Source organism: Passer domesticus, chromosome 1 (genome assembly GCF_036417665.1).
Source record: "Passer domesticus isolate bPasDom1 chromosome 1, bPasDom1.hap1, whole genome shotgun sequence".
In the NCBI taxonomy this organism is placed as follows: domain Eukaryota; kingdom Metazoa; phylum Chordata; class Aves; order Passeriformes; family Passeridae; genus Passer; species Passer domesticus.
Window position 1 is genome coordinate 118,090,675 of NC_087474.1, and position 20,333 is coordinate 118,111,007.

The following is a 20,333-nucleotide window of genomic DNA, read 5'->3' on the forward strand; positions in this document are numbered from 1 at the left end:
CAGTATGAGTGGTAGGCAATTCATTATTTTTGAATTTGTATTTCAGGTCAACATTAGCTTTACCTGCATAATGTACAGGGATTTCTATCTTTGGCCCTATGACGTAGTGACCCTCCTCCAGACTGTGAGCTGTAATTGTTGTCCACTGCCGACACGAATGAATCAGAAGATAATCGCTCTCCCGAAGACCTTCTATAGTTTCTCCTGTAAAACAGATGTAGGGTTTTTTTTAAAAAAATAAAACAAACCACACTTACTGCATGATGAATTAGGAAAACATCACAACAAGCATTTTATTCTTATTGGTCTTCATTTTTTCCAGACTTTTTGATAATTAAAAATTCAATTAAATAAATTTCAACTCTATCCAGAATTCACTTTTGCACGTTACCTTCCAGAAAACAAACATGGATCAAAATACCTCAGTGCATGCATACAATATCACAGAGATGCAATCCAGATTACTGAGTAGTGATTCTGGGGCTCCTTTTTCAACTGTCTGCATAGACACACCTTTTCCATTTCTATTTCAGTCTGCCTATCTCACTTGATACAAATACTCGAGAGGTCCTTTAGTTTTTAAATAAAGGGAAAAAAAATCCAACACATTTTCATATTTTAAAAGACAAGCATCACACTACCATATAGTAGTAACTGGATATCACACTTTCAGATACAGAAATTCATCTTTGTCATTCTGTCCCTTTGCAAGCCACTGCTTAATTAGCCATTCAGATGTCTAGAAACTTAATTCTATCACTTAAGGAAGAGAAATTAATAAATAAATAAATATTTTAAAAGAATTTCACAAATATCTAAGTCCCCTCTCAGACTGAAATTCGACCAGAAGCCTACCCAGACAATGAGTTGCTCACCTTTCTAAGGCAGTGTCTCATACTCTTGTACTCTGGTATCTGTCAAATCCATTCCCAACACAGTCAAAGATCCAGTTCTCCCTCCCTCCCTTGCCCCTCACAACTTTGCATTTCTGCAGAGTACTCTTCCCTGTTCTATAGTTTGCAGTGCATCATCAGGTCTAGAGTGCTTTCCTAGGCTTCCCAGCAATTCCAAGAGACAGACCACTTAAAGTGCCAGCTACACATCTCAAGCATGATATGATATGTGAACAAAATTTCACAGAGCAGGAAACTGCTCTGCATATCATCACAGAACTGCTCTTACACACCTGCAGTCCTGCTCAGTACACTTCTGCATCAAGCACACAAAACCCCAGCCTTTCTACAGGTGTCTTTGAAGCAGTCACTTGGACTTTCAGGAACACTCAGCAGACACTAAACATGGTCCAAGAATAATGAAACTTTAAATTTCATTTTCCTTCTCTCCCACCAGCTCTTTGCAGTTACAGTCAAAAGTAGCACAAATAGTTTAGCCCTGGAATCAGGTTTGGACAAAATCCATCACCTTCAGTTACTACAACAAACTGAATTTTCTCCACATTGTCCTGATATTCCTAAAATTCAGTGGAAGAATGAGAATTTCCTCAGCCTGGGGCAACAGACATTTCCTCTGTTCAATCTCTGCAAAGGAGAGCAACTTCCCACTGAGCTTTTTTTCTGCCCACAACAGGCACTCTTCCACCGTAGGCAACAGCTTCTACATAGCCCATTCCTGCCTGATTTCATGCTCCCATTCTATCAGAAAGCACCCTCCTACACAATTTTAAACAGAGCAACTGGTGTGTGTGAGAATTGTTGAGATTTTAAATCAGAAGTGACCATTACAACCATCTGCTCTGACACCCTTTGGCCACAGGATTCTGCTTGTTTCTTCCAGAAACTCAGATCTGGCTAAACAAGGGAGAGACCTGCAGAGTCCAATAGATGGAGTTCCATGGGTCTGCTGTTCCACAGCCTGTTAAACCTTAAAAACATTCCTGCTTTGCCTATTTCGTCTTTAACTTATGACCATTGGTAAACTGCTATGATATAGAGGTTATGGAGAAGAAACAAAAAAGTCAGAATGTATACAAAGCTCCTTAGTACCAGTTATTCTTGCTCCTATGAAAGTACATTTCTAGGTTTCCTTCTTTTCCACAGCACAGAAAGTAGCTTCCAGGTAAACAGGCCATTTCATGAACTGGCTTCCAGGTGTTCCTTGGACCACATCCCTTGGCAGCCCAGACAGACAGGCTGCTTAACACCAGCTTCTGATCCCGGGGAAGCACCACCAATCCACCCACAGCACACTGGGATAAAAGATCTTGTAAAGCCTAGGGAAGAGTGGCAAAATTACCATGCAGCACCAGGGGACCCCTTTCCCATCCATATGTTGAAAGAAATTCAGATAAATTTGTTGAAGGAATTACACATCTGCTAAGTTTTAGCTAGTTATCAGACCTTGAACATCTCCTGTTTTCTGCTTACAGGGCAACCTCTAATAATAATTCTAATAAGAATTACCTTCAGCTTGCTGCAAAGCTTTATGATTTTGAGGGAAAGCACAATAACAGTAATAATAATACTAATACTAAATGGTGTTATTTGAAACTCATCTTTCAGTTTTGAGAGTTAGACTCATGCTTCCTATAATCTGTGGCAACAAGTGGGACAACTCTGTCCCACAACAAAATCCAACCTGTGATACCTAAGGGAAGACCTAGTATTTTACTAGTTTCACTGACAGTGGTCAACAAATTTGCAATACAACACAAACCATCTCTGGTATACATTTTCTCCACCTTACAATCTGTAGGTATAATTTCAGAATATTACCTAAAGGGAGGCTGGACTCTACATCCAGAATTGCAGGGAAATAATTACAGTATGGGTCACCCTTGAACAATCTGAGGAAGATATTCTCAGGAAAATAAAGACACCCATTATGAAAAGGTGCTTCCAGCCATGGCTCACATGCTGTGATCTGTTTAAGTGGTTGCTCCACTAAAACTGGGTGGGACAGGTGAGTGTAAAAAGAGATTAGTAAGGCAGGCCCAAGAGTGACTACGTCACTGAGTCTGCAGCTGGAAGTAGCTGTATTTTTTTAAACAGAACCTTGGAAACCACAATTCTCATTACACCAATTATTAGCTGCAACCGATTACATCGGAAATGAATTCCGTGCTTTGCCACAGGAGACTAAAGGAGACAAGGTGAAGCAGATGTGACAAGGAGTTGACACTCCCCTTGGCTCCTTAACAAAGGGCAGGTCCTTACCAAGCCCTGATCTTTCCTAACCATTGGTGAGACAGATTCCCGGGGTTTGCTTTATAGGAAGAGGCTCCTTGTCACCAAGGGATTAAAGGACTCTCAAAAACACCAGGCTAATCACAGTCTCCAAGCTATGCAAGGAAAATGTGACTGAGGACAACAAAGCAACTCGCTTCTTTCTTCCCTTTTCTTCTACTCTGTCTCCCCCATAAGACTTGCTCACTGATTTTAAAGTGCTTTCTTCCTGGAGGGGAGGACTTTCCAGGCTGGAGACCCCTCTGACCCTTGCTACAAGACTGCTGTCCCAGCTCGACCCAGTCCAGGGTCAGTTACCCTTTACACTTTTCTCAGCCTTGCAAAACAGCCACACACACTCCATCTGATTTCCCCCCACCACAGTGGTGTAAGTTATGCAAGCCTTTCATTAATCACATTTTAGCTGTGTGGGAGAGAACTCAGCAGCCCTCACATTCACCAGATACGCAACTCGGTTCTCACCTATGCAACACACTCCTAGGCTGCTGCTTACATAAAAATAAGACACACGAGAAAACAGAGAACACAGGCCACTCATCTTTAGTAACTGTTTTGTCTCTTATGATCCAGCGTGGGTTAGCTGCTCTATCTTTTCACCCTCTCCTCCCTGCCCCACATGCCTGCAATATAATTAAACCACTACAAAGATTCTACAGGCAAATACTTGTGCTGGTCTTTTACTCCCCCAAATAAAAGTCAAGAGAAGCAATGAACAACCACATGCAATTCCCCACCTTTCCCCAAGTTGCCTACCTCCTTCCAAAATATGAGTCAAGTTTATTCATAATAATGTCTAAGACACCCATGATTTGCTAGCAGATCCTAAACCCTAAATCAAGTGTAAACACCCATCCTTGCCTGAGATTAAAAGCCTCACACCTCTAAACTGAAAACTTAGCCAGTATGTTCCAGCACAAGCTGATCCCCACAAGCACTCTGACCACAATCAGTATTTGGGTACTTCACTTAGCACCACTAAATCAGCAATAAGTCTTCAGGTGTTCATTGCAAATAAGATTCACTATAATTTTTCAATTGCATGACCCATTTCTGTACAATTCCTAAAACCCTCTAATATTGCCAGCACCATGCTTGTTGAAGGGTAGTTGCAGGGGAAACACTGATCATGAAAGGAAAATCATTCACATGTTGATACAGTCATTACAAAAAAAGGTAATTACTTAATCAAGAGTCCCATGCTTATTAAATACCAATACTACTTTAATAATTCTTTCCAGTTCCAAAACTGGATCATCTACATCTGGCAAATCTTGACTCTGTCATTGTAAACATTCCAATTTCAATTTAACAGCTAACAACTGTAGCAAGACTGATGAAGGAGGAACAGGATACCTTCATCTACAAATTCAGAGATGAAATTATGTCTTCACCTGTACTTTTTGAGAACCTGGTTCTCAAAACAGAAAGTTAATTATATGCAGGGACTGAGTTTATATATGTCTATGCTGCAGCACAGAAACAAAATAATTTCTTTTGAAAAGAGCCATTTCTGCAAGTCATTGCCACTGCCTACTTTCTAAAGACACTCTCATTTTTATTTAGTTTAGCATTTCACAATTTCAAAATGTCTATGAATTCCCCCAAAGCCTCAAGAGAATAACTGAAGACCACTTCAGTTTTGAAGGGTCTGAGCACTCCTGCCTCCTCTTTGCTTCCTCCTGGATCACAGAATATCTCAAGGGACCTTTAAGGATCGGATCATCAAGCCCAACTGCTCATTCCTCACAGGACTGCCTAAATATGGGCAAGTATCATCAAGATGCTCCTTGAACTCTGACAGGTTTGGTGCCCTGACCACTTCCATGGAAAGCCTGTTCCAGTGACTGACCACCCTCTAAGAGAAGAGCCTTTTCCTAATGTCCCATTACAGTCCACAAAAGAAAACTCACAGGTCCCAAGTACTCTGCTTGCCAAAGACAACAATGACTTTTCAACACCAACCCCTAAAGAAAATTCATTAAACAAATGAAAAGAACCAACCAACAAACCAACAACAAAACTTGTACGGTTCTCCTCCTAATATTGGAAAAACTAACATTCAAGTCACTGCAAAATGTTCAGGCCAATATGACTCACTTACTCACTCACAGAAACTACACAGCTAAAAATAGGCAGTGATGTACAGGAATATAAATGCTTTATAATGCCACATACTTTGTCATTGTGGCTAAGAGTTTGCATCACTGCCTTCAAGCACAAGCTTTGCGTCTGGAGACATTAAAATAGTAGGTATCAAGGTAATTCAGAGAAAGAGAAGCCGTCGCATGCAGGGTTCCAGTAACGCAAGAGATTCCATTTACAAACACCAGATGAGCTAGATACCATTTCCTCCTGCCAGGAAGACGGTTATGGACACATTCCACTCATCTCGTTCATCACAGAAGACTGCAAAGTGAGCTTAGTGCTGTCCCTTGCACATCAGCTCAAGCAGGCTGAACTTGCTCTTTCTGGAATGAAAAGGCTTACAGAAAAGAACCAGGAGCTCACAAGAAACTTAAGATGGCTTTTGTGAAATAACTGATGAAAAAGATGCCTGTGAAAACCCCAGGGAAAACTCAGCAAGACTTAGGGCCATGTGTTTTCATTAAGCCTGAACACCATCTGCATGCAAGGTAACAGATGCTGTACAATTAAGTGCATCACCCGGACTGTCTTGGTCAGTTGAGTAGGTGGTGAGTTTAATTATTCCATCTAATGTTCCATAATCACATTACATATCATTACATAGAAAAATCTCAGCAATATTAAAAAACATGACTGGGTGCTTAGCCAGGTAGCTACCAACCAAACAAAAGAATAACATCAACCTTATTCCCCCTTGAGTTTGCACTAGTATTTGCTAGGAATGCGTGTTAACTGGAAAAAGAGGTGGCTGGCTGGTCAGGTAAGCACCTATGCTGTGAAATAATTAGGCAGAACTATCAGCATGTGGCTAGTGTTACAAGGGAAGGAGGTCTATCTGACAACAACTGAAAACTAAGACAAAGCAAAATTATCAGAAGGCAGAAAAAAGAAAGAAGTGAGGTTCTCACTTATTCATCATACTCCCATTGCACTGAAGAGACTACTAACACACTATCTGCTTCACCGGGCATGCAGCTTCCCTGGACTTTCCTTAGCTGAGGGCCAAACAAGCCATGCATTAAGATAAACCTTAACATTATCCTATCCCATCATGAAAACAAAAGGAGAGCCCCACACAGTATGAAATGAAGTTATAATCTATCTCTTGTCACGGAAAAAGAAAAAGAAAAAGAAAAAGAAAAAGAAAAAGAAAAAGAAAAAGAAAAAGAAAAAGAAAAAGAAAAAGAAAAAGAAAAAGAAAAAGAAAAAGAAAAAGAATTACAGACTTGCATGGCTCTGTGCAAAGAGATGTTTTGGGTCAGAGGGAGGTCACACTGCTAGCACAAATATAAATGCCAGTGCTGCTTTTTCATGGCAGAAGAAGGAACCTACAAAATCTGGCACTAGCAAACTAATAAAAGCTGTCTTGTTTCTGGAACAACAAATTTGTGTTTCAACAGACACAGCTAGTCACACAGCTCCTACACAAGGTAACACCTTAAGATTAATTCAATTTCTTTTCATCTTATTGGGAGATCCACAGAAGGTAAAAGATGAAGCCAAGGCCTCCTCTCAGCACAAAAGCTTGGGGAGACCCCATCTGAAAGCTCAGGGCTGAGCACTGATGAGACAGCACACCTGAAGAGACCACACACAGGTCAGAAACACCCAACACCTGTGGGCAACTGTGAACTGCAGGCATCACCCACACTTCAGTCTCCTTGGCAATGAGGGTCTGGGAGCACCACAGGTACCTGCAAGCCTTTCCAAGGTATGCTTTGCAGTACCACCAGGTGTTAAAACAAGGCTGGGTACCACAACATTTTTTTTGCCTTAAAAAAAAAATAAAATAAGAAAGAAAAGATCAATCATAACTCAAGAGCCATTCTTATCTGAGCCTTTGTTTCCTCTCACTGGTGGGCTAATTCTTTACATGATCTTCAAAGAGGTCTCAGCACTTCAGTTCTTGTTTAGTCAGTTGTTTGTTTGGGCTTCTGATCTCTTAAAATACAACACAACAAAAAACAAGGCATAATATCCACAAAAAAAACCAGCAGATGGCAACTTCTTGTCCCACACAAACCAAGTAAGCCAAAACAAAAATATGTACACCAGGCTGTATCACAAAGAGCATTCACTGTTGATTTGAATTTGTACTCATTTGATTCAGGAACACACAGAAGCACCAGTAGCATTCAAGCAGCACTGCACTGAGTTTGTTGCTTTCATGGTATTAAGAATACAAGTTCTCTGAAAAAACATACACAAAAATGCCTCAGATTGTTAGCACGGGCAACAAGCTATTGAAAGAGAACTCCAAGTTCCCTGAAACAGTGCACGGGACAGCTTCCATCTGACCTGCAGAGTGCTGTCAACACATGATCCTTCACCACCTCTAGCACTCAGCTGTATTACTGCTACAGCATTTCACTGGCACAAACTGCTGCCTCTTCTACAGATCATTTCATTGATACTTAGAGCTTTCTTCTTGTATAATGAGGAGTTTGGGATTTAGGTTTTGGGTGAAGAAACAAAAAGTTTTTGCTAAGTCAGAATATTTAAATTAGGACAAATTATTTTGTTATTATTTAGCAGGCTGTGCCACCTCTCCTAATGAGAACTCCATCTGAACTCTGAGGGAGGGTGGAGGGAGAAAGTCAAACCTTTTGTTTTCTGCACACTGCATCATACTGCAGACTATCTGCTGGGTGTTTTATCTATGGAGATGCACCTCAATGAATGTCAAAGACTAATAAATATTAAATTAGGGTGGTTTGCTTGCTTAAGCTTTGGCACTGTCCTCCGTTACTGAGTCAAATCTCCATTGAGCTGTTCAGCCTGTCAGTGCTATTTCTTTGGCAAAAGTACTGGTCTGTGATGTAGGTCAGCAGAAAAAGTTCATTAGGTAGAGAAGAGCATCTGAATTTTTCAGTCTGAAGTAGCAAAGGAGATCTATAGGGAAAAAATTCGCATCCTTGTAAAGTTCCTTAAAGGAAGGGGAAAAAAATCCCAGAAATATTTTGCTACATGATGAAGCCCACTTGTAGCAACATTAGACCTATAAAAATTGAATTTTTTTTATGTCACTGTGACTGAATAGATGCTCAAAAGATTTACTCCAGCATTAAATGCCTAATTGCAGAGAAGTAGAAATAGAATGCAATTGGAGAAAACACTACTATTACTGAAGAAAAACCTCTGAAAGCCACATGTTATCAGTCTGATTTCATACAGATACAAAAAAAGGTTGATTAAAAAATTAAAATCAAGCTGATCAGAGAAACTTCCTTGTTTAAAAGAAAGCATAGCAACTTGCGTGGGAGTATATCATGCAAAGTCTAAATACAGACTGCCAGTAAGTTAAAAGGGTAAACATTATAATTTCTAGGAGCAAATATTGTAGTTTCTAGAAGTAAGATGAAAAAAAAAAAAAAAAACAACAACAACCCAACCAAAATAAACCACATTAAAATTTAAACATCTCAGGGCTATATAATGTAGTGTACTAAATTTTTAATTTAAAGTGGGCAGATTCATTAGGCAAGCCTGACAGTGGTCTCAACTGACTTTCCATGTCTGAGCATAGTGGAAAAGATGAAAACAGAAGGCTCTGCACCCAGCTACACAATCTTTTGAGCTTTCAACACAAAGATCTAGAAAAATATTCCAGTTATATCTAGGGCTACTGATAATCAGCCTCACTTTTCAGTTTCCCTTTTTTGTCTCAAACAAATTCCCAAGTAATTTTCAATATGTGCTTCCATTTAACACTTCCATTCCTGCAGCACATTCATTTGTGCTGCTTCCCATTATCTGGATCAACAAGCATTTCTGTCATGATTCAAACTGCAACTTAACACTCCTCTCTCCAAAAAAAATAAACCCAAGTAATACTGACTTGACCTTCCATCAACAGCACAAACTTTATGTCTTCCAGTGGGTGAAAAGTTTCCTTTGACAGCATAAGGATTCATTAATTTGATTTTATGATTACTTATATTCTTCCTTCTTTTGCCAAAAACAAGAAATGGGGAAAAGTTGTAAGCATGGAAGATCAAGCAAAATTAGTCGAAATTCTTCTGTGCTGTCAGATTAAGACTCAACCTACTGGTGTTGAGTTGCTTTTTAATTACAAAAGAGTCTAAAAAAAGAGGTTTTTAAAATATTTTTATTTGAGAGCTAGGCATCAAAGGCAGCTCAGGTTGTGCCTCACAAACTCAACAACAATTTCCCATCATCTCTTCATTTATTCACTGCTGAGACAATGTAGGAAATGTCCATGAGACTTCTCCAACCTCATCCAGTGCTGCCCAAAAGCTGCTCATCTGCAGCAAGGTCTGCCACCAGCAATTACACTTGTCTCCACCTTGGATGGTGGAGCAAGGGACACTGAATCTTCCTGCAGCTTCAGGGAGAGCTGGGCAAGATGCATCTACCCAAGAAATAGTTTGTCCCAGATGAAGCCTCTTGCCACCAGTACACCTTGGCTGAAACACAACTGCTGTTGGCTGCACTGCAATAATTTTCAGTTGTCTGAACAGGGAATCCAGCTTGCTTCACTGACCCCACCTGCTCAGCAAGGAAGGAGCAAGGACAGCATCACCCTCAGAGTGCCTTGTATTACTACCTGGGGTACTTTGTGCATTGATGTAATCCTTCAGCCTCACAGTACTGTGATCAGACTTTGCTCTGGGCAACCATTAAATATTTCACAATCAAGAGAAAAGAGATAAGGCTTTATTTCTGCAATTTCCAATTCCTCTGCAAAAGCCTGATAAAATCAAATTGCTTCAATCCAACTGATGCTGAACTTAAGCTATCACCCACTAATACCTAACAAGACAGCAGAGACTCCCAACCACCTATTCTTTTTATGCCTGCCAGCAAGAAGACAGATTTATTTCTCTAGGATTAGAATTTTGCTATTGGAATGACTGGATATACCAGTACTGTTGCAACAAATCAGCATAAACCATAATCTCATTACAAAGCTATGGGACAGATTAATCCACTGAAAAATCCAGTTTGTTCCAAGGCAAGCTTTTCCCTAGCTGCAAATATACAGACACAGCATCTCAGTGAGTCTTAAAAAAACCTGTTTGACCTACTGCAGGGAAGAGAAGGACAAATATTTTAAATAAGCAGTAACTGGAATTTTGGTGCCACCGCCACTGATGGTAAACTCTCTGCTGACTTCAGCAATCTCACAGTTTGAACCTTGACATCTTGCTTTCTTTGTGTTCGTAAGAAAACTAGTGAGAAAAAAAAAGAGTAGTAACAACACAGACTTCATTGAGCTTTGTTTGTGTTTATTTCAAGCCTTCAGAACTAACATCCCAGAATGAGAAACCTTACTTTTTATGAATTCAAGTCAAACAAGCCAAAACACATCTTTCAACACAGACTGCTCTTCACTCCCACACAGGGGGAAAAAACCACTCAGTACAACAACATCTTAACATTCACATTCCAAAACAGAGTAACTTTCTATTGCTACCATAATTACTCTTCTTATTAATACTGAGCATCATCAGATGTAACTGCAGATTTGCTGTAACCTCATGACAGATTTAATTCTATGACTGATCAAACAAAACAGTCAAACACCATGGTTACTTACAACAGCCTAGAAAATATCAGCAATTCTTTAAACTATTCTGATACTCTGCAACATGTTGAATGTCTGCCAACTATTAGTGGCAACTATTTGTCATTGTAAAAAAAAAGGAAGGGAAATAAATCATACAACCACTCAATTCCTTAAAAAAATGAGATTCTTACAGAAGAGAGCTCTCTGGTTTTGAAGTCACCTAAGACCACAAATCTGAAGTGCTAAGAAAAACAGCAAGGAATGACAAGTTTAACTGCACTTAAAATGGTCACAGGTCAGAAATACTGAAGAGAAAGCGAAATAACTTTTCACTGCATGCAAGAGAGGTTCCAGCCTAGTTTATTGTTACCATAGGGAGTGAGAGAAAGGAATTGTGTTGATCCCATATGTCATTGATTTTCCATTTTGAATTCTCATGGCCAAAGTCGAAGGGGCAAAAAAGTTAAAATATTTTATCTGCCCTTTGCAATGAAAGCACCAGGCCTGGAAATTAAGAATGCAAAGAGCAGCTGTCAAAAGCAGTCTGAGAGGTAAAGAGAACAACAGCTCTACCTGACCAAAAGAAAAACACAGCAGTAATGAGACCTCTGAGCAGTTTGCTGCCATACAAATAAGCTCCTTTAAATACTTCATTCAGAGAAACTGAGGTTCTCTTTCACTAGAGTCAGGCATTCCTCATTCTAGAGAGCTCCTGCTCAGATGTGTCTATAAATACTGTGAGGTCCACTGGAGGACACACTTCCAAGTGCCTGTTTAGCATCAGGTGCCCAGCTGGAGAAGCTTAATACTTAAGAGGTGGGAGCATTTAGCATTGCACTTAACACACTGTCACTGACTTCCTATTTACGTCCAAGCACAGATACAGAGTGGTTGCTTCAGCTGATCAAGCCAGAGGCAGCTGCACACCTTTGCTGCTGCACAGATCTTGAGCAGTGAGGTCAGGAAAGGCTGGGTAAAGCTCCCCAGAGTTGGGATGCCGATGAAGAAAATGTTAACCCTACCAACTTCATGGATTTAAGAGCTAGAATTTGAATCCAGATTGCCCTGGCAGACAGAGAAACAGTCTATTCATTCAGACTTTTCCTGGGCACAGCATGAGAGCTGGGGAGCTCTCATTGACAGTTATTTATAATTAGATGATATTTTAAAATAGCATCCAAGTAAACATGCTCTATCCTCTCATTATCTATCCCAAGTCCTAAAGGGACACTATGGCACTTTGTGTTGCACAGCAGTGATCCCTGCTTGAACTTAGGACATCTTGGACAAGCTCCCAATTAAAAATAAGTAGCCCAAATGCAGGAGCTGCTCAAGCATAGTTTTCTTTGGCTTTTAGAGAACTCATCATTACAATTTAATTTGTCTCTCATCTTTCTTGCAGCCTGGGTTTAAGGATGAAATAAAAACAGCTGGAAGTGAACAAAAGTTCAGCTCTGCTCTGAAGTGGGGCCGCCACCTGGCTGCTTGCCCAGTGGCCTGGCCCACCTCCCTGTGCCCTCACAGTCCGAGCAGGCACTAATGGGTTGTGCACACACAGCACCTGATTGTTGGAGCTGCCATTGCCTCTGCATTTGAGCTACATCCACCATAACCCTTCAGCTCAACCTGGAAAAATTCAAGTATCACTAACAGGCAGGTAATGCCTCTTCAAACGTGGGCTGACTGCATACAGGGAGAGAAGTATGGATGTTCAATTCTAATTAGGCACCTCTTTGGTCTGCTTACATCCTGGAACAGTATCTGAGTAATACAGGAATACTAACAGGAGGAACACATTTAAAACAGCCCTACACCTTTTCTGATCAAGAACAGTCTTAATCCTGAAGGCAGTTTATTTCCATTGTTTCAGAGAAATCTATATTACTGCTATAAAGTATAAGAAGAATGGATTTTGCTTTTAATAAAACCTAAGGGAAGAATGAATAACAGCTCTTAACAGCTCTTTGATAATATTTCTATCACCTTAAGAAGGCACACACCAAAAAAACCTCAAAAAACAACCCACCCTCCTGTGGAAAGGAAAGCTTTTACTTTTAGCAAGCAGCATGCAGAACACAAAGTGAATAAAAAAAGCCCATCATGCCTCACTCTCCCCTTGAGGGCACATTTATCTTTGCCCGCAGGCAATTTGGTCTTAGGATATTTTGTTATATATTGACAGGAATCCAAATGATATTTGACATTGCAACCCATAAGACATGCAACAGAAAATTCTTCTCCTCCAGCTCGCCCTACATTTGGCTGCAGTGCTGTCACAGTTTTGTTGCTGGTCTGCAGACACATCCTGGGTCCAGGGGCTGCCGCAACACGTGTGTGTTACTACACTTTGTATTTTGAGCCCTCTCACCTCTCCGAGTCACAGAAGTGCAGATGCTTTTTATATTTTCCTGCTACGAGTTTTCTGCTTTACATTCAAAGATTAAGACAGGAAAAAAAAAAGACGTCTGACCATAATGAAATGATGTGAGTGTAACTCGGGTAAGATCTCAGATTTAACTCTATGTGTGTGCCTGTGGCCCCTTCAAAGAGGAAACAGGGCAGTTTGTCCTTTGAATACATAGAAGCCTTAATAAAAATTCTTAAGAAAGAAGCAGAAATATAATTAAGTGCTTTGGAAAACAGTCTTTCAGCAAGGATACACACCTAAGATTCTCCTTTTGGATCATCACATCATATCACAAATTGACAAGGATTACTACTATTCTTGCAAATACTCAGCATGCCCACTCTTATTCTCTAGGTCAAGCCAGCCATCATTGTAGGCTAAGAAAAGGAAGCATTACATGCAAAGCCTATCAATTCACATTTGAGTCCTGCCAGCAAAGCTCCCTTCACCAAAGCGAAACAAAACATCATGTCAGCAGCACAGTGGAGGACTCCACAGAGGAGATCCCACGTTTTCAGCACTGATAGCAGCCACCCCTCTCCAGCAGGGAAGGAATTGCAACTCCTTTTAACAGCAATGAGTTGCAATCCCAGCTTCTGCCCCCAGTGACCAGAAACACTGAAGTCTCTAGAAATGCCTAAAATTACTTTGCTTGCTTGCTTTCCCACGTCTGGTAGCACATAGGCAGCTATCCCTCCTGGAACACACACACAAAAACACCACACTGCTCTCTGGTCCAACAAAGACTGTCCATGCTGAGGGAAAAAGAAGAGGGCAGAGCAAAAAGATGAGGGTATGGAGAAGCAGAGTTTGCACAGGTGCTGGAAGAAGACAGCACAACAGATGGAAAGAGTGAAAAGGAAGGACTATCCTATGTGAAGACAAGAAAGGATACGAGAAGCAGCTCCTTGCACTGCTCCATTCTGCTGGACAGTGCTGTGAGTTTTACCTGACAAGCAACCTTGCAGATAACCTTGCAACACCTCCTGGAAGCCCACAAGTGCAGGACAGGGCATGGAACAAATGGCACAGATTGGAGCCAAGAGTTCCTTGAACCCACTATGGTCTAAAGGGACACGCTGAAAGATGCAACAGGAAAGTTGAACAAGAAGAGATCTGTGCACAAATGCCGTTTTCCTCCTCCTCCTTAAAAAAACAGTTTCCTTCATTTTCCCACCCCAATCTTCCCGCCTTCATCTTCAAAATGGTGAGGTGCCAGGAAGAAACAAGAATAGCTTTCAGTGGGGCAAATAAGCAAAACTGCCAGTTGGAACCACAACAACAGAAAAGCTGCAAACTGAAAAACAAACACAGGAGAGGGGGTATCCAAGCATTTGTGGACTACTTGGAAATAGCTCCTGGAAGTTAGTAACGAGTATTTAGACTGCATATCTTTTACAAACCCAGCTGCAAGGCAAACATGCTCTGCTTCAGTCTGGCTGCCTAGCTCATGCAGTGCTGAGCAGCAGCCCTGGCAGTGCAACACCGAGTCGGGGGAAGCTCTGAAATGACTGCTTATATTGCATGCAGGGACCTTCCTCCACTTGTGCCCTTGGGTCAGCCTTGGGCACACAGCCTGTCCCTTCAGCACAGAGTGAAGGCTTATGCACTCTATTCAGGGTGGTTAATCTCTGTGCAACTAGCCCACATCCTCCTTGCACAGCAGAACAGTGTCCCCACACAGCCTCTAGTCCAGCACATTGCCTTTGGAGGATGCACACCCCCACACTGTATCCCAGCCAGCAGCTGGTGTTCCCCTAAACAGTGGCTGCAGTCCCCCAGCTTGCCCCTGAAAACCTGTCACCCATGGAGCCACATCCTCACCCATGCCAGGCAGAGGTTTTGCCATGAGGGCACCAAGACAGAAAGCAAAGCAGCACATGGCACAAAATGGCCCATCAAAAGAGGTTTCTACTTCTTTACTCAGCTTTTCTTCCCACTCCCCCAGTTCTGACTGTAAGGAGAAATGCCCCAACTTCCTTGTCGCCACCACAATGTTTTCCCTGCTCATTTCACAAACAGAATTGCAGCATGTTGTGTTTTATATAACATTTGAGTCACTAGGGTTCAGCCCTGGTATGAAGCAACTCCAGTATCAACTTCATCAGGTTTAGATCTTGGGCATCTTCCAGTCTCTGAAACCATGTTTAAATCGTTATTCTTGGTTCTCTTAGAAGCCCAGGGACATTCTCACAGAACAAGGAAATCCACACATATCCAAGTTCTCTGTGACTACAAGATTATAATATCCTGAAAGAAAAACCCCAAAACCAAAAAGGACACTTTCAACAAATTCAAAATTACTTGAAATATTTGCACTTTCAGGAAGCTTCAAGTGACCTTCTCCACAGCAACAAAATTTGCTGCTTTTCCGGGGAAAATCACCATCCACTCCTCTGCTGAGAGCCCATCAGCTCTTGTCTGGGTGTGCAGATGCTGCAATCCCTGGTACAGGGCTCCCTACATCCCCAAACACACAGCTCTGGCAGCTATTGCTTGGCATTTCACGTCTTCATCATGGCTTGATCCACTCAGTGTGCACCTTGCAGTCTCAGGAGCATCTCCCTCCACATAACAGGCAGCTTGAAGGATGAGGAGACTGGACTCCACAGCCTCCCCAGCCCCAGGAAGACCCTTCTCCCCCCACCAGCATGCAGCACCAAGCCTGGCAGGGCAATACATTACATAGCAGGGGTACAGGAGATAGTGAGACACAGTAGCTATTCTTGCTGGTGCAAAGCCTCAGCCAAGCACGCAGGTGCCCTGACAAAGCTGTGATTTATTAGTTTTATGCCGACTTGCACATTGCAAGAGACTGCAGTGCAGATGTGGCTCTAATCCTCAGCAAAGACACTCTTCAATCTGCTTATACACCTCAATTTTACATTTCTGTGCTAAGCCCTTTAGATGAGCAGACATGGCTTACAGGTGGAGGCACAGTGAAGTTTGCTCCACAAGTTTTTAATACTGCAAATGGTATGAAAATCACAGACCACAAATGCTACATAAAACTCTTTCCAAAGAGAAGCACCATTAAAAGCAAAAAATTTCAGACTTGAAATATTGGCTCGCTGACTTTTATGAAGGTTGGTTTTGAGTCATATGCAATCCACATTAAGATGATGAATATTTTCCTATAGGGGAGAGACTTAAGCTGCCCTAATCCAACCAACTTGTTACTCCTAATGCCAAAAGGAAATACAGCAACACCCATGCCCTTTGCTTCTGACAAACCACCACTGGAATGACTGGAACACACTGCAACTCTTCCCACAACTTCCATCAAATCCTGTTGCACCAGACCATGCTGTCCAATATCCTCCAGCATTTCATCTTGGCATAGCCTTTGCTGGGGCATTACAGGGAGTGCCAGTTCACGTAATCACCGAAGCCAGGAACACCTAGTTCCAGAACAGCACTTACAGACAAAGCAGAAAACAACGAAGCCCTTCTTTCCTATGCTAGACTTATACCATTCCTTGCAACAGCAGCATATGATTCATCACACCGCATTTGTTTTAAGCTTAGGGGTTTGACTAACTGTTTGAGGTACCTTAATACCTTAAAGCATAAGATACACATAAAATCTATTTGAAAGGTAGATGTAATTTAAATGTGGGGGTGGGATGAGAATGTAAAGTTATAGCACTTGAATTCCAGTTAAGAAAAGACTAATGGTATTTCAACTTCCAATACCTGAACTACATAACCATCCAGGAAGTGTTTATCCAGTTATGTACATGAAGGCTTCACCTCACAAACTCAAAGCTTTAGAAACCGAAACAAAGAGCTAGTAGTTTCACACCTTGAATAAATGTTCATATTTTTCTCTGTTATTAAGCACACAAGAAGTAAGAGCTATGTAACTATGTAACACCACCAAGGGTTCAAATGTCCGGTTAAGAACACACAATACACACTACTAAAATGGGTATGATGCTGAACTCTACCTATCTCATTGGAAATCCAGGGTACTCCTGGGAGCAGGTTTTGCCAAGCTACTGGCTTTCATCTCCAGAAAGGCACGATAATCTTCACAGACACCATTCGGTAGCTGCAGGTTTTAAATGAATTAAAAGCTTTTTCAATAAAATGTTTCTGGAACACATCTCTGCCAGCAGGGGAAAAGGAAAAAACCAGTCCAACCAAAACAAAAACCCAGGAGCAGTGGTTAGTGGCAACCTGTCAGTTGTTTTTTTTCATGCAATTGTCTTGATGGAAACAGCAGAACACACCGCGAAGGCAGAAAGAAGAGGAAGCGAGCAGGAGATGCTACTGGAATTTTTCTTTAATGGCAGAACACACAGTATAAACAGTCAGAGTTTCAAAGCTGTTCAGCACCTAAGGAAGAAATCAAGCCATGTGGATACAATGGATCTTGAAGATATTTGCTGCCAAATCAAACACTTGTCTTGCCTGCCTCATACATAAGACTATCACCTGCCACACCTCATTGGACAAGGCAGCCACACCTACAGCTGGCAATCCGATCACGGCCATTACCCAGGGTCTGAGCATATGTGAAACCTCTTTCTTGGTCCGTTCAAAAGCTTTGCCCTACTCCCACATGATGCCTTTTAAAGATTTATTCAATAGCAGACTACTGAGACGTGCTGCACTAGCTTCTCAAAAGAAGGAGGTCATTCAAGACAATTAAAGCACGGATAGCAGCATTCAGACCTTTAAAGAATAAGTCTCTTTGTAGTTTCAAAGTATTGTTCAGTTGCACAGATAACCCACATTTGTGGAGTGACGCAATGCAAAATTCTCATTATGTACATGGCCATGCTGTTCTATTGAGTATGATCTTTTTGATAAGATGTGAGGGTGCTTAGTTTCCAGAACTGGAATCAGCTCTACAGTAACGTGCTGAATAGAACAATAGTCCCCTGAACACGACTGGGGCAGACAGTTGTCACTATGAGAAAGTTTTGAAATGGAAGAGAAAAAGAGAACCTGAAACAAAACTAAATAAAATCCCTTTGTCCCCAGGAGCAACAGCGGTACGAACTCACTATTCACCCACTACTGATATGTGCAGGAGTTCACCTAAGGGGAAGAAAGAAGAAAATCCCCTTTTAAATCTGTTACCCATTTTACAGATTTTTCGTTTCTTTATAGCTACCAATTCTGCCATTTCATCTTACAGCACATTTACAATGCATAAGGAAGAATTTCCTTCACTGCCTGGGTGGCTCGTTGAGATCCATCATCTCCTCTGCAGGAAAGTTCAGCATGTTTTCCCTGCCATGCACAGTAGGGAATCACTTCCCTATGAGTTGAGGTCAAGTGCCACTATATTTGATCCTAACAGCACCACTACATTTTTTTTTTTCTAGATATCACTTAGGGGAAAAAAAAAAAAAATCAAAGGACCACATGGTCTTGTAATCCCACAATCCTTAGTCTTTTTATACAAACTGGGAATTTCTGTGAACTCTTCCAGTTCATACACAATATATGGGTAAAAAAACACCTGCAAGCAAAGGCTGATCTTTACTTGTGAAAACACATCAAGACTGTCTGGGGAAAAGGGAGTTCCACTAAGAAAAAGAATGACAGGCTCTTAGGAATCTGAAGGGAGCAGTAAGCTTACTAAAAAGAGCTTGGCCTAAAGCTCAGCTCTATACAAAGCAATATTTTCTCAATCTTAACCTTGATAGCATTTCTCTTTTACCTTCCAAAATTATCCTTAGAAAAATAATTACCAGAAATCTAAAGCCCTGAGACCACCATGCACAACATCATTTCTGTACTAGCAACAAGACACAGTCACAGCTTTGCCATCAGCTTTTTCTCTCATGGACTGAGGAGAGCCAAGCCCAGCCCCACGTGCAGCCCCTGGTTCTCACAGGCCAGCCATGCTCACCTTTTGCCCCGTTGCAAAAACCACACTGTGATAAGATCTCTTTCTGCTACGGGTTCCCAGAGCAAAATCTTTCCCCCACTGCACCCACCCACAAGACTCTCACTGGGGTGGTATTCAGCTGTGACAATGCAAATCGGGACTGGGGAGCAGAAAGGGGGGAGGACAGGAAAAACACAGCACAAAGCTCGTTCCTCTCTTGCTCTTCAAGTCTTGCTTCTTTTCATCTGAAAGAGCCCACTCAGTGAATTCCACAGCACAAGATGAAGTCCATGCATTTTCTCTGGTAGGGTGTTCAGCACTTTTTTAGCAGTTTTGTATTTGAGTTATCATCTAGAAATATTTAAGTTGTTATGGAGGTTGGGGGAAAAAAAACCCATACAAAACCCATTTGTTCCCTTCAAGAGTGACAGGTTTGGGTTTATTCAGTCTATTTGTTCAATTACTATAACAATGTTCACCAGGAAAACAACAAAACACATGAACACATCAAAACAACAACAACAAAAAAAGATTTATGACTTAACAGCATCCAAAAGCACAACCTGAAACACAACCAATCTTAAAATTTAAAAAAAACCCCAAAAAACAAAACCAAACCTGAAAAGTTTTCCAGGTTTTCAAACCTGAAAAAATCCCCCAGAAGCTGACATATTTATCATTTCTAGATGGATAAGGTAGGCATGAATGCCTAACTATTTCCAACTATATCTTGATGTAACAAAAGACTACTTCCTCCCATACCATCAAGAAAAACCCTCCCTTCTCAGCAGAGGACCAAATTTAGTGCACATAAATATTTCATAACTTCATCCTGTCAAGAAATCAAACTGAATTACTTAGGGCAATTTTCCAGGAGCTGCACACCCAAGCTCAAAGAAGAAAACTGAACTGATCATACCCATTCTTCCGCTTCATACTGAAAGGCCAGAAGGTGCAGCAACAGTGCAAAACTGGACATCTCGTGTGGGTGTCATCTAAGAACATTATCCACCAAGTGCTAAACTCCGTGAAGAAATGTAGAAACAACACAATAAGACTGACATCTTCTGAAGAGAATACAACTCCAGCTTTACAATCCTCTCCTGCCTCCTGGTTTGCCAGAAGAAACAAATTCTGGCTTTCACAAAACCTCATGAAAAATGAAAGAACAGCCAAGAAACAACTTGCTGCTACAGACAC

The 20,333-nt window shown here is 41.3% G+C and overlaps 1 protein-coding gene across 2 annotated transcripts in view; it reads right to left on the reverse strand.

Moving 5' to 3' along the window:
• GAREM1 (GRB2 associated regulator of MAPK1 subtype 1) overlaps window positions 1-20,333 on the reverse strand; it is a 101,943-nt gene that overhangs the window by 78,768 nt on the left and 2,842 nt on the right. Inside the window, exons 1-2 of one of the 2 annotated variants that reach the window (XM_064385025.1) lie at window positions 5,379-5,509; window positions 64-204 (exon numbers count right to left, since the gene is read on the reverse strand). Coding sequence is in view for 1 of the 2 variants with exons in the window: in XM_064385015.1 (XP_064241085.1) it covers window positions 64-204 (141 nt within the window). In the remaining variant the exon portion in view is untranslated. Of the gene's footprint in view, window positions 1-63; window positions 205-5,378; window positions 5,510-20,333 lie in introns of those variants that run through there. The other variant, XM_064385015.1, reaches the window with a different exon arrangement.